Source organism: Pezoporus wallicus, unplaced genomic scaffold, assembly GCF_028554395.1.
Source record: "Pezoporus wallicus isolate ANWC-B61680 ecotype Strahan unplaced genomic scaffold, APGP_CSIRO_Pwel_v1 contig_229, whole genome shotgun sequence".
Lineage (NCBI taxonomy): Eukaryota > Metazoa > Chordata > Aves > Psittaciformes > Psittacidae > Pezoporus > Pezoporus wallicus.
Window position 1 is genome coordinate 2,393,025 of NW_026638360.1, and position 24,891 is coordinate 2,417,915.

The 24,891-nt window shown below is 41.6% G+C and overlaps 1 protein-coding gene and 1 long non-coding RNA gene across 4 annotated transcripts; one reads left to right on the forward strand and one right to left on the reverse strand.

Annotated features, from left to right (window-relative positions):
• Positions 1–338: 338 nt before the first annotated feature.
• Positions 339–14,856, reverse strand: LOC130599761 (uncharacterized). Of its 3 annotated transcripts, XR_008972301.1 has the most exons (7): positions 14,803–14,856; positions 13,546–14,576; positions 7,811–7,955; positions 7,479–7,583; positions 3,458–3,556; positions 2,451–2,787; positions 339–530 (listed from the first exon to the last, which is right to left on the reverse strand). It is a non-coding gene; the product is annotated as an uncharacterized LOC130599761 (long non-coding RNA). The 3 variants fall into 3 exon arrangements; XR_008972303.1 differs by lacking the exon at positions 7,479–7,583; XR_008972302.1 differs by lacking the exon at positions 339–530 and having other exon boundaries at positions 2,275–2,787.
• Positions 13,943–24,493, forward strand: PDZK1 (PDZ domain containing 1). The gene is made up of 9 exons (XM_057410483.1): positions 13,943–14,081; positions 17,648–17,859; positions 18,161–18,413; positions 19,360–19,496; positions 20,763–20,958; positions 21,209–21,405; positions 21,899–22,093; positions 22,949–23,248; positions 24,225–24,493. Exons 2-9 carry the CDS (start codon positions 17,650–17,652, stop codon positions 24,300–24,302), a joined length of 1,566 nt encoding a protein of 521 aa, XP_057266466.1. The 5' UTR covers positions 13,943–14,081; positions 17,648–17,649; the 3' UTR covers positions 24,303–24,493.
• The last annotated feature ends 398 nt before the right edge of the window (positions 24,494–24,891 follow it).

The following is a 24,891-nucleotide window of genomic DNA, read 5'->3' on the forward strand; positions in this document are numbered from 1 at the left end:
GGCTTCAAGCTCTCTCAGAACAAATTGAAGAGCACAGAGGATAGACTAGAAATATATCAGAAGACATTTCAGATGAGAGAAGAACCCAGGAAACCCTTCTTTACATAGAGAGCTGTAGTAGGAAGGGAAAACCTCCCCATATGGGAGGCAAGTTCCAGAAAGTACAGCTGGAAAGAAACCATCTCTTCATTTCAAAGAGTACCAACACTGAGAAATCCATTGCCTTGATGATGGCAAAAACTGGAAGAACTGACACTAGATATGAGAAAATTTCAGTTCTAGGACAGGAAGAAATCCTTCTCTGCCTGGATGGAGCTACAGGGAAAATGTGAATAATCCCAAAGAACCAGTACCAGAAATTCCAGAAATAAGTCCCTTGAAAGCTTTAAGTGAGCCATGAAACACAACGTGAATCCCGGATATTCATCATGCACGATAAAATGAAGTTGTTCTTACAGTATCTCAGGAAACCTATCTTGTTTAAGCAAAGCAGCCCAGACTCCACAGACAGGGTTTTCACGGCACAAGCCCTTGAGTGGGGAAAAAATAAAAGATGAACACATTAAAGCAAAAAAAAAAAAAAAAGAAAATATAAAAGAAAAAAAATCTCCTGGTGTTCAGGAGCAAAATATACAAATGCAAATCAGTAAAACACAAGCTTGGTAAAAAAGTGACTGATGCAAGACTGCATTTCAAAGGTTATACAGAGTGGTCATCTGGCTGAGAAGAGAGACTTTCACACATCTAAATTAACTGCCTGAGCTCAGCCTCAGTGTTTAATTTGCAAGACACCTTATGTCACATTAGCACACAGCTACATGTTCCCCAAAAGCCACACAGGAGGCATCTGAAGTCCATAAAACAATGGTCCTGTGCTCATTCTGCGCGTTCTCTTTTGGCAAGATCATGAACTGAACGCTGAGTTAGGTGACTGCTGTGGATGTTGGCCAGAATCCAGCTCTGCTGCACCTGCTGCAAAATCACTGAAAACCAAAACCAGAGCAACTTAGTTGGCATCGTTTCATCCTGCCGCCTGGGGAGTTTCAGCCTGCTAACCTCTATGGAATTATTACAGTGGGAAAGGGGAAGTCATTAAATATAAGGGCCGTGCCAGAAATCCACCTGTGAGACTTGTGATTTTATAAAATCGGTCATAAGCTCTATCCCCAGAAAAGAAATAGGGAGGTAGGGAGGTAGGTATGGAGATAATCTTCTTACCTTTGGCATACAAAATTATCCAGGATATCATGACCACAGTCCACATCTTCTCCAGCTCAGAATCCATCCTCAGATCTTTGTTCTGTTTCGGGTCACCTTTTGTCCTCCTTGTGGTATTGACAACACTCACACCAGATATAATGACCAACATGCAAATAAAAGTCTGTGGAACTGCATCTTCTTTCACCTAAAACTTAGTGGCAGGAAAGTAACTGAATTTTTATTTTATTTTTAATCAAAATATGTTGGAGAGAACTTTAGGAAGGGAAAAGATGGATATAATTCCTATGTCTTAACAAAGCTGGGAACAGCTTGGAAGGAATACGAGCTGGCTTCTCAGCCTGCCCCTGATCAGAACCATCCTAAAAAAGCTCTAGTAGCTCACCACCACTACAACTACCAGATGAGAACCTCAGCTAGTTATGCCAGAGATATATTCCCTTCTGCTGGAGGCTTGGAGCTGAAGTCACTTGGCACAAGTAGAAGACACCATACCATATGATCAGTTAAGACCTGTAGAGAAATTATTGTACAGGAGCACTGCCACTGCACGTTTCATCCCTTTTTAACCTGAGTAATGAAGCAAGAGAAAAATAAATCACCTCAATAAGAACAAAACAACTCAGTGGTGGCTGCCATATCTCAAGTCCTACTCCCTCTAAGCACCAATCCTCCCTGAGGTCTACGTACACTATAGTTAATCCAAGAGGCTATAAGGCTGCACTGTTTGCGTACACAGAGGTCCCCTATTAAGAAAATACACAGATCTCCATTTTAGAGAAAAGAACTTTCCCCACCTGTGAATGAAGCTCTGGCTATAGAGCAGATGCTGGGTGAACTGGGACAAACCTGCAGCTAACCCAAGACTGACATACATTTTCCCAGACCACTTTTTTCACCCTATTCCTTTCAGCTGTGGTAACGGTGCTCAGAGTTTCCCCATGGGAAACTATTCCCATTAGCTCTGAGAGATCCACAGCCAATCTAAACCAAATCCCCAACATTCTTCACATGTCAGTCTTGCATTTAGCATGCACAGATGAAAAGACAGAGGAGTATGAAACTTACTCCACATGTCACAGCGTGGCAGCAAACATTTTCAGTTTCACACCCTAGGAGGAGAGGATACATCTCCATGAACTGTTTTCAGCATGCAGAAATTTCACTTCAGAGACAAGGATGTGATCTCACAACTCCCTCTGCTAGAAAGCTCCTGGACACATAGAGCTTACCTGTTACATTCACCCTAATAAAGAGGCCCATAGCAGTCAGGACAGTGTTCTTTATTTTGGCTCTGCATTGAGTGTGGCCACTGTCTGGTTGATATTCTGAATTTTCAGAAGCAAGAGAGGACGTGACTTTTGAGGTTTAAGTTTCAGGAGTGGTGCAAACCTTCCATGTCCTTTGCAAACCCAGACTCATTTTGCTTCTTTGGTTTTTTATACCAGCGAGCCTCCATTTGTGATGACTGATCCTGCTGATGCTTGATGAGGCAATTTAAATTCACGGTCTCTCCTTCTTCCAGATAATTTGGGGTAGATGCCTAAATCACTTCCAGCATACCGTGATCTGTGGTGGAACACAGCAGGCAGTAACTGAACTGATCTTTGTACCAGGCCAGCTCCCCCTCCCTCACCATACTTCTCCATTCATTCATGTGCTGTGAAAGTCCAGGCTATCTCGTGCTCCAGATGTGCACAGAGTACCCAGGATAACAGGTACCATAATAAAAAAAATACATTTTCACTCATATGAGAGGAAGAAAAATCTGTTTCCTATCACAGACCTTGTGGCAGAGGCATTACACAAACAGAATATTGTCTATAAAGTTTCTTGTTTTCATAAAAATGGAAGCTGAGAAGATAATCCTTTCTTCAAAAAAGGCAGCAAAAGCATCAGGGGAGAGGGATATTTTGGGGTTTTTTTTCTCTTCAACTTGAAGGTTTTTGCTTTCACCAATTATTGAATTATTCCATTGAAAGATAATATGAAAATACTGATTGGCTCAAAATACTGCTCTTTTGGGACCAGGTTTTGCCTCCATCTTCCTGGGAAAAATTCATCATGGAGAAAACAAAAGGCTGAGAAACATCATGCAGAGCATGCCCTGCTGAAAGCTTATTGCAATAAATATTCTTTCCTTCCCATAATCCAGGCAGCACCTCTGCCACAACAAGTAACTCCTAAACAGGATTTGGGAAATGCCAACAGCATGCTTTTCCTTGCCAGGGCTCCTTACCTGATACCAGCATTGCCAAAGCTGCCATTTGGAACACCAGTACAGGGCTGCTGCCTCCAGGCCTGGCGAGGAACCCTGTGATCTGAGTCATCTTCTGCACTAAAAAAGGAAAGAGAAGAAAACAAAACATGCAGTTATCCATGAGTTCTTCTCATGGTACAGAGGAGAGGTCTAGGATCACTCAGCTTGGTGCTGCAAGCCTCTCCTAGCACTTGCAGAGCAGTCAAAAGTGCAAGGACCTTCCCCTGAAGCAATGAGCTTGTAAAACACAAGGTAACCCTCTGTGTTCAGATAAGACAGAGATAAAAAAGAAACAAACAAACCAACAAGATGACAGATACCACAAACCAGAACACACACAGGTACTACCTGTAAACTCAAGTTGCAGGCAACTGGCTTATTGAGGATCAGAGGGCAGTAGCTAAAATAGCTGAAAGTTAGGACTTAGACCACAATCACACAATTATTGACACAGGCTGTGGTGAACTCAACAGCTGTCAATAAATTCCTAAAAGCAGAATTCCTTTGGAATTGTTTCTTCTCAAGAGGGCACCTGCATCAAATTGTTTGGCTTGCACAGACAAGAGCTTGGCTCCCAGCAGGCTGTCTCGGGACATTAAAATAAATGTACAGAACAACAGGTTACTGACATACCTTTTTCAATGATGAAAATAATTCAGTTCCTATCACAAGTGTATTTGTACTCTGAGAAGGAGCAGGAGAATTTTGATGTGGTCGTCAGGAAAAAAGAGAGAAATTCTGAAGGAAAAAATATAAATCATGCTTACCACAACATCCTCCTGTTCCAGACCAGTGCTAAGGGGCAATAGAGCTTCATTTGTCACCTCAGAATATAGATTTTCCTTTCCCTAGAAAAATGAAGCTCTTTCAGAAATGTTCCAGTGCCAGGCACAAATGGAGCTTGGTATGGTTCTAGGAAGAAGAAAAGCATGAGTGGTGTGCTTGGCCTCCACTTTCCAAATGGGTGGGTGCCTTGAAAGATTTTGAGGTTAAATAAGTAAATAAAAACCAAAAGCTTTGCTTCTGCTTGCTTGGGGTTTGGGATATTTTTGCCTCTCACCTAACACCTTAGATGAAGACTCGGAAGAAAGCCTTGCAGGACTTCAGTTGTTCCACATTGTCCAGTGCTTGTACTCTGTGTACTCGTGTGAGTTAAATCAGTTCTCTTAGGTATGCTCAGATCTTCTTTTTGGTAGAGGAGGGGGGTGAAATGGTGGGAGTGAAAATGATAATGAAGCATTTATCTGCACTTTTCTGTACTGCAAAGAAATTCCCACAGTGTGGACTGCACTTGCAAGAAGTTGAATGTCTGGTTGGTTTCTCTGTTTTTGTAACTACAATACCTATTCTTCACCTACCTTTCAGCTCTTTATTGGCTTTCTAAAAGGGTCCCCATGCACTTTCTGATGTCAAGCTTTCAGTTATAGGACAGCTATCCAGGACCAGGAGATCTTCTTGGCTTTTACCAGCTAAGGCCACTTTAGCTAACAATTCCTCTCTTAGATGACCCAGTAATTTTTGGACACTTAAAAGACTTTGAAGAGGTTTCCTTTTCGGAGTGCAGACAAGAAGCATGAGTTCAGTTGCTCTTTTAACAGCTTTTGAGACGCATAGAACATAGTGGTGAGTTCAAGGGGAATGGAGCTGCCAGTTCACAGCCTCTGCAACTCATTAAAGCAATCAAAATCCCAGCTATAGCAGGAAGTAGTTCAGTGTTCCAGACACATTTACTGAAAATGTACAGGCTCTGTGTGGCAAAGCCGTAAGTTTCCAGAGTTGCTTCCAAACTTCCTTAAGACCACCACATCTGTAATAGGTGCTGACTTGAGAGCTCAGGCACAAATATCAGCCATGCACGAAGCGTGCACAATTCAAAGAGCAAAGCAAGATTACTAAGGTTTTTTCCCTCTTCTCCTTCCACTTTCTCTCATGCCAATCCCAAAGCAATCACTTCTCCTGCAGAGCAAGCAACATGTTCTTTGAAGCCCATTCAGCAACAGGTCTGTCAGCGGAGCATAATCCCAGTTACTCAGCCTGTAACTGGTGGAGCCAGTGAATACGTACTCACAAGCGAGCAAGACTGAATATATCCCTGAGGTTTCTTTTCAGAAATAAAGCAGTGAGCAGCTTTTTTATTTGAGAAATGCCTCGGGAGGCTTTAAGCGAGCTGCATGTGCATTCTTGACAGGCATCTAAGCTGAGCAATATAGGAAAATACTGAGGGTGCAATGCAACACCCCCTAGAACACCTACCGTGTAACTTCAAACAGGGCTTACAGAGGGAAAAATCCCCAGTTTCAACCATACAGAAAATAAAATATATAAATAAAAAAGGCAAGAAGCAAAGTTCTGCTTGCTGAATAAATCTGAATGGGTGCCCATTTGTGTTAAGGCAAGTGAGATCTCCTCAGATGTCTCAGTGTTAGTAAATCCATCAGATTCAATATGACAGTTAACAAGTGTTCAGTACAAGATTGCAAGGCAAGGATAAATCAGGGGTATGAAAAACATAGATCACAATATCAGAGAACAGAATGTGTGTCCAATGCATTTCCTACCTTTTGCAACCTCATAGAAAAAAGAAAAAAAGACAATTTCAGCTTTTGTATGTTGTATGTGTTTATACTAAATCAAAAGATAAACTCAGTGATAGGTTTTGGCTATTGAAATCTTAATGTTTCCATCCTACTTTAACCAAAACAAAAAAAGCAACATGAGAGAAATACACACCCTGAAAAACATGCCCTAAGGCTGCATTAGACAATCACCCTCACCTACACATTCCCATGATAATGGAAAAAAAATCCAATAAGGTAAATTCCAGGATTTGTCTAAGTGGTATGCAAATAATATTCAGATAGCAAGAGAGAAAGTAAAGTTCAGTTTCACCTAGATCATCTATTACAAATGAAAAACAGTATAGTCATGAGGGAAAACATATACAGAAGATAACTAAGATTTAGCTTTTGGCAACACCTGATCTATGACACAACATTCAGTATTTGCAAGAGGTTCCAAAAACACATTTCAGAGGACCTACAAAGTTTTCCTAGAACCAAATCCTGACAGCTCCAACTCCAGCTTTCAGCTCTGTAAATGAGAGGGTGGGAAAGCCTGGTCCTCATCAAATCTGTGAAGCAGGGGCTGTATCCTCTTGGTGGTCTAGAACTGCGCCTTTCACCATGCTGGACACAAGCACACCAGGAACACACATGACACAGCTGTGCACCAGACACTCTGGATCTCTAATACTCCTGCTTGTAATCTGTGCTAGATAGATGCTTGTCTGTGCCCTGATCATATGGCAGGGGCTGCATTTTGGATGCACTGGTCTACAGCTCAGTGATGATAAAAGGCCCCTTTTTGCCCTCCTGCTTTACCTCAATTTTAAGACCTAGTTTGTTTGGTTTGCTTTTGTAGAACACTACTTCATCATTATACATCTTACAAGTTGGCTTCTGTAAATGAGAAATGGGCTGTCATTTTTACTTTTCTTATATCTAGAATAAAAATAAAACCATCAAAACATCAAACCCAAAGAGTTCTATACTGAATTAAAACATCAGGCTTTTCTCTTTAGTGACCATTATTTTTATTAATCATGCTGTGAAGCAGTTTAGAACTAAATTTAAAGAGATCACAAAGACCTTACAAATTTTGTACCTCAAGATACACATATTCTGTAACTGTAAAGAAAATAGGTCCAGGCACCAAGTACTGAAAAGATGTGCCTTTTTTTTAAATCAAAATAATAAAATTAATTACGTCAATCAAATTCCACAAAAGCAAACAAACCCTGAGAAATCAGTGTTCTGTTATCTAAGCTAATTAAATATGTGACTTCACTGGGTAATAATGAATTATCAGACTAACATTGCCAAGTGATTAAACCCTCAAACTGATATAACAGATTATCACCACTCACAAAGTTAACCCTACATGGTGCATTAAAATGATGACAACATCCTTCAGTTTCAGTTTCCTTAATATAAATGCCTACCTGATTTAAGCATCCATTAGCTACTTTATTATTCCACCTTACTGGCAGTAAATATAATTATGCAGGGTTCTTATTCCATCATCCTCTTCTTCAGGACACAGTGAGCTTTAAAAAAAGTATGGCAGTGAAATAACATAGCAGCAGCAGCTTAAAGTACAACCATTAACAACTGAGAATCTGACTGAGGTAAAAGTTGTGGTTTAAGTTTAGGAAATCATTAAAGGACTCTGTTGGGAATCTTTCATGTGCATAGAACAAATGAAAACCAAGAGATAACAGTGCAACTGCCCCCTGCAAAGGTGAAGCAAAAAGCACAAGAGAGTAGAATATACTACTTCTGCTGAACTTCTTGAGATCTTGCCACTGGCTATATGGACTCAAACACCATGAAGCTTACTGCCACATACAAGTTTCACTCAAGCTCATGCTGGCTTCCCCAGTGACATAGATCTTGAAATCCTTCCACTTCTGGATGACCTGCACAAGGAAACAGCTTAATGTCACCTCAGCTCTGTCTGTGGATAATAGTTTTCTTCTCTCTGCTTGAGCAGGTATGTCCCATTGCTCCAGCTCTGAACCCAGTGCAGCATTTCAGGATCACTTAGCTATTTAGGCCCAGATGTAGTCATATCACTCAGGACGACCTTGAACACAGGCCATCAGCTACGGTGAAGGTGGGTATTTCCTAGATAGTTTGAGTGTCATTTTCCAGCTGGAATCTGGGACACAAGCTCTGCTGTCACCAAGAAACAGTTTTACTCTTACAACCATGCCAACCTCAATTCCATAGATGCATTTTGTGGAGATCTAGCCTGTCTTTAGTACTTAGGCAAGATTTCTGATGGGATCTGTTGCATGTTTGGATGGGATTTTAAACGAATTATTTATTATTATAAGCTCATACTATTTTATAATCTCATAACCAACTCTAGTGGCTTTTACACCATATAAAAATAAATCATTTTTTTTTCTCATATTAATCTTTGGTTCAGATAGTGTCTAAATTTATATTCCTCTCAAAGCTTAAAATAACAGTTTTCAATGGGTATGCAGGAAAAGGGCTGCATTCTGCGTTTCTGCAGTGCCAAGCATAGCAGTAGCCATTTCCTTTTTGTGATAACAGATAACAAGCCTTTCAAAGCCACAAAGTGACAAGAACTAATAAAGAGCACGCATTATCCACCCCCACATTTCTAGTAACAGTGTTATAAGCATCATATAAGCCTCACCAGAGCAGACCACAATAGTTCCCCAAACATAAAAGCAAATACAGAGTGACAGAGAAGATGGAAACTTCTACAGGAAACTAGTATTTCTCTTTGTCTTCAAGGCTACATTCAGACTTTGCATTATGATCACTGATCTCAGTGAGAGAGAATGGCAAATGAATGCTATTCCAATTTAAATCCCTCCTGTAGCAAGAGTGGATGCACCCAGTAAGAAGCTTGAAGCAGAAGTTAAGTCTTTGGCATACAAAAAAAGAGACAAAATAATTCTGGATTCTGTGAAGCAACATCATTTGCATTTGCTGAGGCTGATGCACCTTCCCCCTCCAGACACTACTCCAGCATAACCTTAGGGTAATAAAATATCAGAATAGAATCCCAGACTGGTTTGCATTGGAAGCGACCTTAAAGCTCATGCAGTCCCAACCCCTGCCATGGACAGGGACACCTTCCACTAGAGCAGGTTGCTCCAAGCCCCATCCAACCTGGCCTTGAACACTGCCAGGGATGGGGCAGCCGCAGCTTCTCTGGGCACCCTGTGCCAGCACCTCAGCACCCTCACAGGGAAGAGCTTCTGCCTAAGAGCTCCTCTCAATCTCCCCTCTGGCAGGTTAAAGCCATTCCCCTTGTCCTGTCCCTACATGTCCTGCTAAAAAGCCCCTCTCCAGATTTCTTCTAGGCCCCTTTAGGTACTGGAAGGCTGCTTTAAAGTCTCCCAGGCTAAACAAGCCCAACTCTCTCAGCCTGTCTCCATAGAAAAGGTGCTCCAGCCCTCTGATCATCTTTGTGGCCTCCTCTGGACTTGCTCCAACAGGTCCATATCCTTCTTGTGTTGTGGGCCCCCGAGCTGAACACAGGGTCTCGCAAGAGCAGAGTAGAGGGTCAGGATCACCTCCTTCGACCTGCTGGTCATGCTCCTTTTGATGCAGCCCGGAACATGGTTTGGTTTCCAGGCTGTGAGCGCACCCTGAAGCTGACTCATTTTGAGGTTTTCATCAACCAACACACCCAAGTGTCTCCCTTCCAGGCTGCTCTCAGTCCAGGTCTCCACCCAATAATATATTTATTGACAAACTGAAATTGAATACTGAAATTATTGACAAACTGAAATTGAATAGAGGTTATTACAGAAATCAGGGGCATTTCTGGGATGGATTACAGACTGGGGGGGGACAACAGGACGAGATGGGACAGAGGCAGAAGGAAGAGGAATGGAACATGGTAAGAGAAAGAAATTCACAATTGCTGCTGTCAAAGCCTTAGGGCTTGGACACTTCCTTTCTCATGGAGCTGTATTTTTGGAGAAAGAATATATGATCTTTAGAGTGACTGCATAAGCATCTCTTCATAATGCTCCTTGAAGAAAATAGTGAAGTAGACATAGTACTCTTTACTTATACATTTCAAAAGCCTAGAAGGAAAGGAACAGAGCCTACTGTCAAATTCAGAAATCCATCTCCAGAGGGCAAAACATGCACGTACGACAGATTGAAGTAACTTATTCTGTTCATAAATCAGAAAACAAAAACCAAACCCACAGCAGTTTTATAGGGGTGTGTACCAAAAGAAAAATAAAGCTCCATGTGCTGAGTGGAAAAAGCCAGATTAGTACGTTTGTAGCATTATTGTTGATGCCTCAGCATCTTGCGTGCCCGAAGACTATTGAATGATACAGCAATTAAAAGGCAGAACTGAAGAAATTCTTTTCCAGAAAATACCCAACAACAAAAGCTGGAAAGAAAAGTCTTCCCACATGTTACGAGTGCCAGAAGGAAGACAAGAATTCCAAACGTGTTGCCATTTGAGCAGTGTTAAACAAATCAGCTTCAGCTGCTGTTATCCAAGCGGGCTGGAAGACTGATTGCTGTGCATGCATGTGAATATATATACATGTGTACAGCCATTTACTATGAACAAACACATAGCTGCACTGAAAAGTCTACTTAGCTCACATAACTCCTCATTTCTAGCACCCTTGAATTTTTGCTTCAAGAGAAATATCCATTTTTTAACATTGACTTCAGCCTGATGTGGCAGCAAAGAAGCCATACAGACAAACCTCACAGTTAACTTGATAACAAATTCTGCATCTAAAAGCCCAAATTCATTATCAACACAGAATATTTGTTGAACAGCTAAAGAACAGCTAAAAAAGAAAGTATTGTTTCTAGTTTATATTCTCCAGTAAGAAAGGTCACTAGGGAAGTCAATTCAATGTTTAAAGCAAAAAGAGCAAAGCCTAGGACAAGTGGACTGCCACTGTAATTCCTTACTGACAGGTCCAGGGGATAACAGAATACCTTTTTTTGCTGAAAACACAGGGACAGCAAATGTGGAGTATTCTTCTATTTTTTAGGAAGACATAAAGCCAAAATGCTAGGATGGGTATTCTCCCCTTCATCTGCAAAGCAGCAGGATTGCAATGCCATTCCTGCTTGCTCCCTCGTTTTTTCCTCAGAGTCTCTTTATTGTATCAGGAGCATGTGGTCACCAGAAGAAAAAGAATTAATTACCACTTGGCTATGCGCAGAAAGATTGATGAATATTCATTTGGTAGCTCAAATGCACTTTGCCTCATGATTAAGGAGGTCTTCAGTGAACCAAATATTCCTATTACCAAATCACATGCTGCTTTATATAATACTTGCCAAACTGGAGCACAAAAAACATCAGTGGCAAAGTAAGGGACAAAGGGAAAGCATTGTACTGATTTTTAACAGCTTAAATACAAGAACAAATTAAGAATATCCTCCTATTACTCTATTGAAGGAGACCTTAAAACAGTCCAAGGCTCTGATTCACAATCCCTTTCAGATTTAGCTGTGGAAGGAAAGCTGAAGAGGCCGCGGCCCCCTTGGATGGGAACAGCAACTTCTTCAGGGAGCATATCTCTACCTGACAGAGGTTGCAAATCACAGCCCTTCAGCTATTGCAGTTCACAGCCTTGCATATTAATATAAATTGAAAGCGATGTTGCCTCTTGTTAATACACTGGACTGTGGTGGCTTAGACCAAGCGTGCCACCTTTGCAGAGCTCAGCTGCGAGGGCATGATGTTCTGCAGGGAGTAGGGGACAGATTTACAATTGTTTCAGCTGGAGTCAGCAGAGGACACAAATAAGCCTGTATCCTCCCAACACACTGCATTTGAAAATGAATTTTCTTTAACTATTTGTTGGATTCATAACAAACAGGATGGCACTGCAAGGGAAGTAGTGACCTCGTGGTCAGCAAGGATGCAGCAAGCAAGGATGCAGCAAGCAATATATATATATATATATATATATATATATGTAGGTAAACAAGCACTATTTGGAAATCCTCATTACATCAATTTTTAAGGGGTGTACGTGCACCTAGGCAAAAAAGGTTCAGCTGTGGCTGATATAGTTATTATCATTAAATATTTAAAGTGAGGGAATGCATTTACAGCAAAGTAGCCACTTAAACCTTTTGTCAATAGAACAGTGCCAGCACTGATACATATCTTTTGAGCATAACTATCCTCAGAACCAAACATATGAACTATACTCATTCAAATTTAGGGTTGGACTTCTTGTACAACTGTGTTAATAACAAAAGGTGTGTTTTAGTAGACTGAACTTTGTAACTTTGCACTTGGATTACAAACATTAAAGGTCTACTTCACCAGTCTTTCATTAACAGCTCTGTTTTCTGCTCCTCTCATCCAGTAGAATGGCCATGAAAGTGGTTTCTTCACCAGCTCTTAACACAGTCATGGTGAGTCACAATAAAAAAACCAAAGCAAAACAGCTTTAAAAAAGCAATATCAGAGTGATCCAGAGATTTGCTACATCTTTTTTTTTTCCTGTATAGACTCTTCAGGTGTGAATAAGTAAGTTAAGTAAGGACCATCATCCTGGCACCACTGGGTACCCACTCTCCTCATGTCTGTCTCCAAAATAGGGCCAAGAGTGACTTGGCCCACATACATTCTGGCAAAGAGCAAGACTTTGCTAAATTGCACTTATTGAAACTACACCCTTCCACAATACCACTCTACAGCATTCTGCCAGCACCGTGGTAATTTGTATAACACCTTACTCCTGAAAATTCTTGTCTGCACCTGAAATGACCTCAAGTCACTATCACAGTGGTAGTACAATAAAAAATTCCATTTTGCTTCAAATGCTGCGCTGCTTCCTTGTATGCTGACCTGTAATCCTTGCATGTGCTCCCATCTGCGCGGTGCACGGTCAATTCATTAAGTACCTTGGTATCTTACCAAGAACAAGGGCAGTTAGTAGATCATCTGGTGCTGACCATACAAGCAACTTCTGCTGTACTTACATCCCACTGCTTCCATTCCCCAGTGTTCTGTGCTCTCAACATAGTATTGTATTGTTCAACCTTTCCAGAGGCTTGTGGGTGATAGGTTTCGTGATGGACCAAATCAATGCCATGTTGCTTGACCCAGGATTGTATAAGGTTCTTTTAGAAATGAGTTGCACTGTCTGGCTGGATTCTTTCTGAAGTACCATGACACAGCATTTGACTTTCAAGGCTCAGGATTGCATTTCAGGCAATAGTATGGTTTACAGGGTATGTCTTCGGTCACTCAGTAGACGCTTCCACATGGTAAATACATAGCACTCGCCTTGTCAGGTTCAGAGCAGTGGTCCAGGATAGCCAATTTGTCAGGCCTCACAATACTGATAGCCCAGCCACCCCTGCTCTCTATCCCAAGAAAACTTTACACGTATGGGTCACTCGATTACGCTACATGTTCCACACATGTGATGGCCTCAGTGGTCAGAGACACCCCTCCAGCACAAGCCCTTTCTTTTTTCTTTTCCTGTCTCTTCCAATTACCGTCCTTACCTTGAATTCTTCAAACCTTTTCATCCTATTTTCTCCCTCCTGCTCTGTACAGGAAGGGAGCAAAAGCAGCTCAGTGGGCATTTGGTTGCCAGCCAAGGTTAACCCATCACAGTCCTTTACCTGGCATCTAACATGTATAGATTTGAACCAGTAACCTCTTGATCTGCAGTCAAATGCTGCTGGCCCAGGTCAATTCACCACAATCCAAACCTGCTCCTGCTAAGATATTTCTTATAGCTGGAGAAGATTCTTGCCCAGAGTAAAGATCAGGCTTGCCTCGGATGACCTCATTGACTTAAGTTTTTATAAGCAGAGCAAAATTCAAAGCTGCCAAGACATGCATGTGATTAGCACTTCTGCAAGCAAGGACAAGGCAGCCTATCAAGGTGTTGAACATATTCAGTGAATCTTGGTTAAATAAATAATCTTCTAAATCAACCTTTGCCCAATCAAAGTCCAGCCTTACTTATAGATACTGCCACAGGAGGGACAGCAAAAGAGAATTCCTGTGAATGCTGCTCCACACAGACCTACAGGTAAGATATTCCTTTTTTGTTAAACCCTGCTCCCTTAGAAAACTCCTTTTTATAATCCAAATAATTTTGCATGTAAAGCTTTCATGGATTAAAAGTAGCATGCAGTGTAGTGTAACCTTCCCTCCATTTCTAAATATGAAGGAATAACCTTTCCCATATAAGCCTACTGTTTCTTCAGCTTTGTGTATCACTGGTTTTGCATGTTAACTTTAGGAATTAGCACAGATTTCCAGCATTTGTCAAGAAATCTGCTTTGAATTGTAGTTGCTATCAGTGCAGTCTGATGCATTCCAACAATGGCCAAATGTAAAGGCAGCCCATCCTTATGTGAGTGAGTCCCAGTGCAACTACAGACACTCAAAAAAGTATAAGACACCTGACCAAGGGGAACAAGGGAATCATGATCTGCAGGCTTCTTATCCTGTATGCTGAAATTCCCCATATTCTCCAGCTGCAGTGGCATCTGTGCCAAACCCCCACCACAAATCCATACTGCTCTATATGCTGCCCATTTAAACTCAACAATGCACTTTTAGCTTTGATAGCAAACAGTCTGTAGTATGGGTAACCACAAAGGTAGTTCTGTAGTAGGCTGCTACCATGGAAGGACTTGACCCCAGCTACTTAAAAGGGAAAAGAAAGAAGTCCCAGTTCCCACATGAGTCACACAGGTGATACAAAGAAAAAACATGGAGTTGCATAGAAATATTTACATGCAAACAGTAATTTTCTTAGTATTTATTAGGCTGTGATTAATGGCTTATCTTTGCAACACAGCAGACCAGCTTAGATCAGGTTGCTAGGGCCCCATCCAGGTAAGTATCTCTGCAGATGGGAAATCCACAGCCTCTCTGAGCACCTGTTTCAGTATCTGACAGCCCCCAAGATGAAAAGCTGTCCTTATGGCTGTCTAATTAGACTTCCCCTTGCCATAGTCTATGTGTTGCTTCTCATCCTCTTAACTGTTAAGAATCTGGCTCTGTGTTCTCTAAACAATCCAGTTCGGCAGTTGGAGACATCAATAAGATCTTCCCTTTACTTTCTCTTCCCAAGACTGAACAAACCGAGCTCTCTCTGTCTCCTTAAACATTATGTGTACCTATCACCTCAGTGGACTAGCCCCAATGTATCAATTACTTAAGGGAGCTCAAATCTGGAGACAGTCCTCACATGCGGTCTCACAAGTGCCAAAGAGAGGGGAATGATCCCTTCCATTGACCTGCTGGCTGTAGTACCGCAAGGTACATCACTGACTCACATTCAACTGGGTACTTGAGTGCTACCCAGCAATGCTGCCTTCTGGCCATTCAGCAATCAGCCTGTATTGTTGTGCATAGTCTAGGCACAGATTACTTTTCACTTTTCTTTGCTGAACTTCATGAGGTTTCTGTCAGCCCATTTCTCCAGCCTGCTGAGGTCCCTCTAAATAGCAAAAGAATGTCACTAATAACCACCCAACAGCTGGATTATACACCACTGACCAAACCCCTCTGAACCTAGTGACCCAGACAATTCTCTGCATCATCTAGTAGTCTGCTTACCCAGTACATGTGTCACCAGAATGGCTACATTGACTGTATTACAGACTGTATCAAAGTCACTGCAAAAGTTAAGGTGAACAGCATTCACTGCTCTCTGCCCATCACAGAGCCAGTCCACTCATTATGTAAAGTTACCAGGGTTCATCAGGTATCTTTTATGATTATCAGTAAATCCATGCTGTCAGATCCCAAACACTTTTCTGCCCTTGGCATATGTGCCTTAACACAGCTTCTAGGAGGATTTGCTCCAGAACCTCTGGAGGACAAAGGTCACCGCCCAACAGCAATCTGGTAGCAGCATCAAGTATGCTCTTTAACTAGCTGGCCTCAAATTCTCTGTGGAATTAACATAGCACTCTGGAAACATCGACTGGAAATTCTGCTCCAGTTGTCACAAATTCATTGAGAAATCATTTGACTCAAATTACTACTACTTCAGCAGCCTGTCATTGCTGAACCCAATTTAATTTCTTTCCTTTCTCACACAGTGTCACATTTTTACATTGATTACATCTCCTGTCATTGTTAAAGTCATCAGGGATGGAGATAAAGCTTTAGTAAGGCAGCAAATTGAGGCTTTACGGTCATTTCAGGATTTATGTGAGAATTACAAGAGAAGCGCACTGTCTCAACTCCTGTTTTGTTCCACACAGACCAGGCAGTATTAAATTACCTCTCCTGCAAGCGATTACCTGATGGCACATTCACATTGTCACTAGGTGTATGCCTGAATATTCTACACTTTTGTTAGACCTCACAATACCTGCATTCACATCTCACCCAAACCTCATGCATAATGAAATACCAAAGTGAAATAGCCTGTTAGCTCCTTTTCATAATGGAATCAGAGTATTTAATTAGGACTCAAAGGCAGAGGAAAACATGGAGAGCTCCAAGAACTTTGATTCTATCAGTAGCTCCTAAAGGGCACAGAAATAAAGCAAGTGCACCATTTTGTATGAAAACTGGGATGTAGAAATACTGAACACAGCTAGAAGAAAAAAAAGCTTTGTAAGCATAGACAAGGGTCTTCCTAGTTCCTTTATAGTCCTTGCTTTCCACCCTTCAATGCAAACCCTGTGCTCATTAAAAATAACACCACAGCTACAATGTCTTTCCCAAAACTTAATTTTGTTTAGCTAAAATAACTAAGAACAGGAAAGGCGGGTTAGGCCAATGAGGTTCTTCCTTGCTCCCAGCTGCTCATCCATCTGTACAGGTTGCCCAGTAGAGTGTTCATCCTTGGAGACACTCAAAAGGCTGAGAGCTGGGACTGCTCAGCCTGGTGAAGCAAAGGCTCAGGGGAGACTTTTTAGTGTATAAGAATATCTGAAGGGAGGGTTCAAAGATGGAGCCAGGCTCCTTTCAGTGGTAACCAGTGACAGAACAAAATGGGCATAAACTGAAACACAGCCAGCTCCATCTGAACATAAGGATGCTTTTTATTACTATGAGATTGACTTGAGCACTGGCACAGGTTGCCCAGAGAAGTAACAGAGCTTCCCTCCTTGGAGATATTTGAAAGCCATCAAGACTTGGTTCCTGGGGAACTGGCTCTAGGTGGCCTTGCTTGAGCTGGGGCATAGGACCACATGACCTCTGGAGGTGCCTTCCCACCCCGAGCATTCGGTGCTTCTGTGAAATCCTGTTTTGTCACACAGCTTTCCTAACAATGTTCCAATACTTTTGGGCTGCCGTCATTTTTCCTCTCAAAGACTTAACTCAGGTATTAAATCCTCACCTCAATTTTCACCACATTGTCACAGGCAGACAACTTCTTTCTTCCAGATCTGCATCTTGCTCAACTTCATTTGAGATAGGGAGACAAGAAAAGCAAGGAGGGGAAAGGGGATTGTTTTTTTCTCCCTGTCCTTGTTAACTAGCTTCAGCTTTGCACAGCAGGATTTCCCAGGAAGCAAAAACCCAAGAATTCTGAAGCAAACTCTCTGTATGTATACAGAGTGAGCATAACTAGGTAAGCTTACTATTCTTACTGACACATGCCTTTTCCATCTTGTCTGCTAGAGATGATTTCTGTTCTCCAGCCCCGAGAATGTAAAGTGACCAAAACACCCCAAAAGACTTACGGATTCTACCTGCGTGTTGAGAAAGACACAGCAGGACATCTCATCCGGAACGTGGCAAAGAACAGCCCAGCTGAAAAGGCTGGCTTGAAGGATGGAGACAGAGTCCTCAGAGTTAATGGTGTGTTTGTAGACAAGCAAGAACATGCACAGGTACTTCTCTGTTTAGCCCTGTACCCACACCACTTCCCCGTTACCCAGAACCAATACCACTATGTGAAGCTTTCTATTCCAGTTATGACATCTTCAGCTAGGAAATCCAAAAGCCAAGTCAACTGCTCTGAGAATCTCCCCACAGTATTCATTACCCACCATGGGCATGAAATGTCTTTGAGGTGCCTCCACAGTGTATAAGCACAGGGATGAGACAACAAAAACAATAGATGGTGCAAGTCTTCCTGGGGAATGTTTTAAGGTCAATTGCTCTAGCACATGCTTGCCTTGCCCACTACAGGTGGTGGAGATTGTCAAAAACAGCGGGAATTCTGTTGTACTACTTGTTCTGGATGATGCGTCCTATCAAAAGGCTGAAAAGGAAGGACTAAACTTGGAAGAGCTTGGTCAAAAAGTGTCAACAGGACAGCAACAGGAGCAGCAGTCCCCACCATCCATGGTCAATGGAGCAATCACCGCAGTTCCACAACCCCGACTCTGCTACCTAGTGAAGGAAGAGAAAGGCTATGGCTTCTCTCTGAAAACCACAGAAGGTGAGAGCCTGGTGAGAAGAGATGGCGTGTATAGAGAGAGACGGCAAGCAGGGACAGAGGCACCCACAGTTAACGTGGAGGCCAATGTGGACACACAAACTGCTCTTGCTGACAGAAAGTGAGAAGCATGATGAGGTCAGGTCTACCACTAGCCCTTTTCTGCACAGCATATGCAGTGCACGGTTTTCCAAGGACCACATTTCTTATGGGGTGGAGAAAAGATGGGGGAGTAGAGGGAAGAGATAAAAAGAATAAGCTATTGTCTGCTTGTTATCTAAGCCCACATACCAAAATAAAATTTGCAGTCCCTGATTAAATACCAGATATACGCTCAAGATGCTACATCAAGTCCTGTTCTATTCCTTCAAATAACCTCAGGTACCAGCAGACAAAGTTCTAGACAGCTGTAATAAACACATTTCCAATTTGTAAGTTATTTCATTTAGAAAGCAAGGGATTTTGAACCTCCTTCACATATAACTTTCTTCCAAGGCCTGTTAACAGAATAGGGAAGTCTTCTGGAGAGCATCACCTCTACAGAGGATATTTCAAAATGTAATATAACTGAAAGACCAAACAAGTAAGCCTTTCAAACACAGTAAATTGTGAAATGTATAAAACAACACCAAAAGCAGCTCCTCACTTCAAACTGGGAGGGGGAGGAGGTGAGAATCAAATCCAGTGCTCCCCTTTAGGACTCTTGATAAACGAAAGATTGTTTGAGCTGCAGATAGCGAACAAATGCCTCCCCCACCCCCACAGAAGTGATTTTTTCAGGACAGAATAAGAGAGATGGAGGTATGTCTAAGATTTGTGGTGTCACTGTAATCTGCATGTAAGCAGAGTCCAGGAGTCTCTAAGGTCATCAGTACCGAGTTTCCTTAACCATTAAATTCAGGCATATGTCAGCAACTTGCCCTGCATAATGAGCTTTCATTTATTTTAGGACAGAAGGGGTTGTTCATAGTAGAGCTCTCATCACAAGGAGCAGCTGCAAAGGCTGGTGTCCAAAATAACGATCGCCTGATTGAAATCAATGGAAAAAATGTGGAAAATGACACACATGAGGAAGTGGTGGAAAAGGTATTTGTTTGTACACTGATTCATCTTCTGTTCTGGCCCACTTTCACAGCAACCCATTAGGGTTATTGAAGAGGCAGGTCTGGCTGATTTGAATGCTTCACAGTAAATCCTGGAAGCTACTGCTCATGTATCGTCAACACAGCAGAGTACCCCCTCTGCTTTGGCTCTGTTGTCAAGCAGCCTCTTGAACTGACTCTGAATAAATAAAGCCATCAGGACAGGGCAAAGAATTTTAAATAACAGAAGAGTGCCGCTGCCAGGAACACTATTAAATAAATCATGCTCTGCTCCTAAAAGTCCTGGAAATACTCGTAACAGTAAGAGGGCAAGTCATCAAATGTGGTTTCCAGGGCAGGAAGAGGGGGAACTCTCTGATGATACAGTCAGCACGGAACAGGGAAAACTCATTCTTTTAAACAGTAGTTCCTTTCTCCTGTTAAGAAGTACAAAACTAATGAAAACTACTGTGCATGTAATTTCACTACCTGGCCTCAGCTGCAAAGAATATTGCTAATGAGGCTTCCAGCTTCCACTGTTGGCACTGCTGAAACACAGCTGGAGCTGAAGAGATTTCAGAGAGCCATGAGATAGGCAGTACATGCTCCAGAATTCCAACATCACAGTCCAATGCATGCTACTAACTATGGAACTGTGCAATACCCATGTTTTATTGAGCTACTGTAACAGCAGCAGCAGAATGATGCTGGTTAAGATGAGTTTAAAAGAGCATCCTTTAGACTATAAAGGAATAAGAGAAGGATGAACTCCGAGGCGCTGAACAAACAAGAAAATACTCAGAATCAGTTAATACAGGGAGATGGAAGAGTGACAGAAACTTGACTCTTGTCACTGTAAACTAAAATAGGCATATAGATGGCACAATATGTCTATATTGTAGGGTTCCATATCTAGATAAGCCAAGCATTATCTACTGAGGCTCACTGGATTCTTGCTGGTTCTGTATGCCACACTCTTGGCACTCTACAGCTAATTGCCTGAAGGTCAGGAACACAGTATGAGATTCGTAATATTTCTTCATATATGTACTAGATCTTATATACCCAAGGTCTTATCTTGGCCCAAATTTCTGACTGGATGGGGAGTGAGGGGTAGTCAACTTACGGTACCATGGCCTACGCCTTATGGCTCATTCATCAACAGCACCCACACATCACTATGTATCAGTACACCAGCTACCAAAGTATCTACAATTCCCACGTACTGTTGAAGTGGTGACATCCAAGACTGCATTGTGTACTATCACAGGTAAAGAAGTCTGAGAATCGTGTTATGTTTCTACTTTCAAATGAAGAAACAGACCACTATTACAAGAGCCAGAAGATGGTACTGAGCAAAGAGAGTGCCAGCCTGAGATTGCTTCCCCTCAAACCACGACTTATTGAGATCCAGACAGGAGAAAATGGTTATGGCTTTTACCTACGGATGGAACAAAATACTGGTGGTAAGAACCGAGTTAACACACAGACCATGACATTTGCTATAGAGCTGCTTCTGGTACCAGGTTTGCAGACCTCACTCTCTTTTGGCTTCTCACTGGTCATCTAGAAGTCCTCTATAGACATGTTGCAAACAGACTTGCACGAGGGTAAATGGTCTCGACCATACAATTCTGACAATCAGGTTTTCCATGCATTTTAATGTCTTTTAACTTACCAGCCTTCACATCAAGTTTTTCTCCCTTCCAGTCTTAGATCATGTAATCAAGGATGTTGATGCTGAGAGCCCAGCAGCCACAGCGGGTCTCAAAGACAATGATATCTTAGTAGCTGTCAATGGAGAGCTGGTGCGTGGTCTGGACCATGAAAATGTAGTGGGAAAAATTAAGCAGTCTGAAGCAAAAACCACACTGTTGGTAGTGGATAAGGAGACTGATGCCATGTATAAACTGGTAAGAAAATGCAAACTACTACTTAGAAATGATAATTTATCAGTAGGAAGAGACATATGCAGCAATAAAACAGCCAGTCTGCTCTGACAGACGCTTCAACTGGTGGGAAACATTTAAGATACACCCATATGACAGCAACTCTCCTTGCACTCATACAGCAAGTCACAAAACACCCAAATTTTTGGCGTCTTCCAGGTTTTTAGTCACTGCTAGAACAAATCACACCACAAGAAAGGTTAGAAGTTTGAAACAGCAAATTTAGAGCTATGTGGCTGTGTAACCATTTATGAACAAAACGAGTAACAAAATTCCTTTCTCACATAGATCAACACTGTCGTTTTCCACTCAGCCAGAAATTACTAACAAAGAGCTCTTCACTGCAGCTCAAGTCTTAGTCATTAAAAAAGTTTCAAACAAATCATTTTGATCATGAAGCCTCACACAGATTTCACAAAGTTTTATTTGTGCCTTTTTACTTGTGACTTTTTTTCAGGCTCAGATTTCCCCTTTCTCTTACTACTACAAAGCACAAGATTCAACTCCAGCTAAAATGGAGGAAAGAGCGGAGTTGCACACTGAGCAGAATGTGAACCACAAGCCAAGAATTTGCAAGATGGTGAAAGGGCCTAGTGGATTTGGCTTCAGTTTAAACATGATTAAGAACAAGCCTGGACTGTTCATCAATGAGGTACTAATGTAGAATGAGTAACAAGGAAAGGCCCAAGTAGTCTGTCAGCCAACTTCCTCCCTTCGGTCCTGCAAATGCCTTCAGGAAAAGCCACACAAGACAAGTCTCTTCTCCAGCACGCTCAGATAAAAGCTGTAACTGTTAGTCATACTGACACTGTAGGACCAAGATAAAAAAATAAGCTGTTAGGTGTCTAGACAAAAGGGAAATGCAGCTTTTGCATCATTTTTGCTTTTATTCATGAGACCAGCATGCTAAAATTGGTATGTTAAATAGATATTTTTTTTTTGCCTGTAGAATGTCCTGAGCGTGAGACACCTTCACCCTGCTCTACCCACTCTTTTTTGAATTCCACAGCTGGCAAAAGTCGAACCCCAAATAAATCACGTCTGTGCCTTTAGCTTTCTTGAGAGAAGGCGTTCCAATCATTACTAAGGATATGTAATAAGGATAGGATATATAATAGAGGTAACCTTACTGTAACTTTAATATAGTAAAGTTAACTTTAAATTTACTGGATAGGGACTTGCAAATAATTAAGAAAACTGTTTTTCCACCTGTCCATAATTCCACCATGCCACATTTCTACAAGTCTATCAAAATCAAGATGTATCTTAAGTCCCAAACTGGCAGATTCCATGTTTATCATGCTTAGGCCTATTGTCTGTCCCAACTCATTTCTGCCCCACAAATCTTCCCCGTGTTTATTCTGCTGTCTTGTAAAGAAAGCATAAACATTTTGTATTTTGTTGTCTTGTAAGGAAAATAGTAACACAATATCCTCACTAACCATCAGTTGTTAATGCATCTTTCCAAGTTTTATGCTAGTATTACAGTTTGAACTTGCCTTTGCAGGTAAAAAAACACGGACCAGCTGACACAGCAGGTGTGGAAAATAACGACTTCTTGGTGGAAGTGAACAGCGTGAATGTGATGAATGAATCCTATGACAAAGTGGTGGAAAGAATCCAAGATAGTGGTGACAGACTAACACTACTGGTGTGCAGCAAAGATGCTTACAAATACTTCCAGGACCAGAACATTCCCATCACAGCCTCTATGGCAGATCCAGTCTATGACACTTCTGAACCTCCTGCTTACACAGAAAACCATCCATCAGAACCAGAGAGAAACTCATCTGAACCAAGGGAAAGGGTGAGTAATACTGCTTTAAGTAGATGTTGAGAAATCACCTAGGGAACAGGAAAAAAACTCGTATTCCTGTGCTAGGATTTTTAACTTGAGCCTGGATTATTACAAATCAGTCCATGTTATTACAAGGGAAGCTGTAGTCTGATTATCATAAACAACTCTTCCTTTCCCCACACATAACACAGGTGAGTATCTTTAATGCAAAATTAAATCACAGAAAGAATGCACATACAAAAGGTTTTATGGAACAAGATAATCCAAATACACTAATCCTTGATGAAGATGGGAAACAGGCAATACAATCCTGAACATGCAGGGGGAAAAAGTTCTTAAATACACAAGAAAAGCATAAACCACTTTTGGGAAAATCAGGTGAAATATGTCAGATCCTTTTGTAGAGGAAAGAGCAACTGATAGGGTACGATGGCATTTTCTAGGAAATGCGCTGATTTATTTTACTCACTTCATGCCATTAGAAAGAATATGAAGCATGACAAGTCAGAAAAGCAGGAAGGTATTTCTTCTTGAAACAGTCATTCTGAATCCTCTGTGTGGTCAGCCTTAAAACATTTAAATATTCTTTTCTGATCATTCAAAGGAGACAGACAAGGAAGAGTAAGACCGATGCTGCCTCCTGTCCATTTTTCGTTAGCCTTGTCTGAAAATGTCCAGCTGCCAAGTTTGTGTAAAAGTTTCAGCCTCCAAGCTGCACTGTGCAGCAGAAAGAAGGTTAACAACACTTTTGTGTGCAAATTCAGCAGCGAGGGGAATAGTAGGAAATCTCTATTGAACAAATTTCTCTCTAAACATAATTAACCAAAAAGCGCTTCAACAACAAAAAATATCACTTTTGTTGGCTCATTCTGCCATCCAAATAAGTACATGATTAGTGCAGATGAAAACAGGAGTCCTTCATAACCCATATCAAGCATGTTTTCGAACTGCAAATAATCAGAACGTATTTGTTACTCCTCTACAGGCAAGCTCATCCTCCTCTTCACAATCAGCTGCCTCTACAAGAGCAGACAGTGACAACAGTGACGACACGAAGTTGTGAGGAAACAAACTATGCCAAGAACAAAAGAAGAAACCTTCCAAATCCTCTTTCTTCATTCATTCTTTGCTACTACACCTCCCAGAACTTGACTACTCCTGGGAGTGCCATACCTGTAAAGGACTGCAATCTCTTGCTGAAATCCAGCTGCCTTAAGTAAACATTTCAGTGTAAATTGCATTCATTTAACACACTGCAATTGTACTTCATTGCTTTCTGCCTTGTAAGGTGGGCAGTTAGTCACTTCCTTCTGTAAAGGCTTAGATAACTTTATATATATAATTAAGTATAGTGCAGCAGAAGGCAGAAATGCTTTCTATTCGTAAGCATCTTAGCCTTTTAAGGATAAGCTCTTAATAAAGAGCAATTGATTTCTCCCCATCTCCCAGGAGAGGAAGTTCTCCCCCTAATGCAAGTCCGCCAGCTCAGGCTCTGTGGCAACTCTTCTATGCTATACTTACTGCTGTACAACTGCTGTGAAGTGGCATAAGCCAGTGTACTCTGTGCATTACACTCCTTTCTCCTGCTAACATCGCAAAAATGTCTTGCAAACATTAAGCTAACCTCGTAATTCATAAATCAAGATATTTAA

Bases quoted from the DNA above. Each gene is read 5' to 3' on its own strand.
- PDZK1 (XM_057410483.1), top strand. From the start codon at position 17,650: ATGATTTCTGTTCTCCAGCCCCGAGAATGTAAAGTGACCAAAACACCC. The intron at 22,094-22,948 runs GTACTAATGTAG...TTGCCTTTGCAG, and splicing joins CTGGACTGTTCATCAATGAG to GTAAAAAAACACGGACCAGC. The intron at 23,249-24,224 runs GTGAGTAATACT...ACTCCTCTACAG, and splicing joins CATCTGAACCAAGGGAAAGG to GCAAGCTCATCCTCCTCTTC.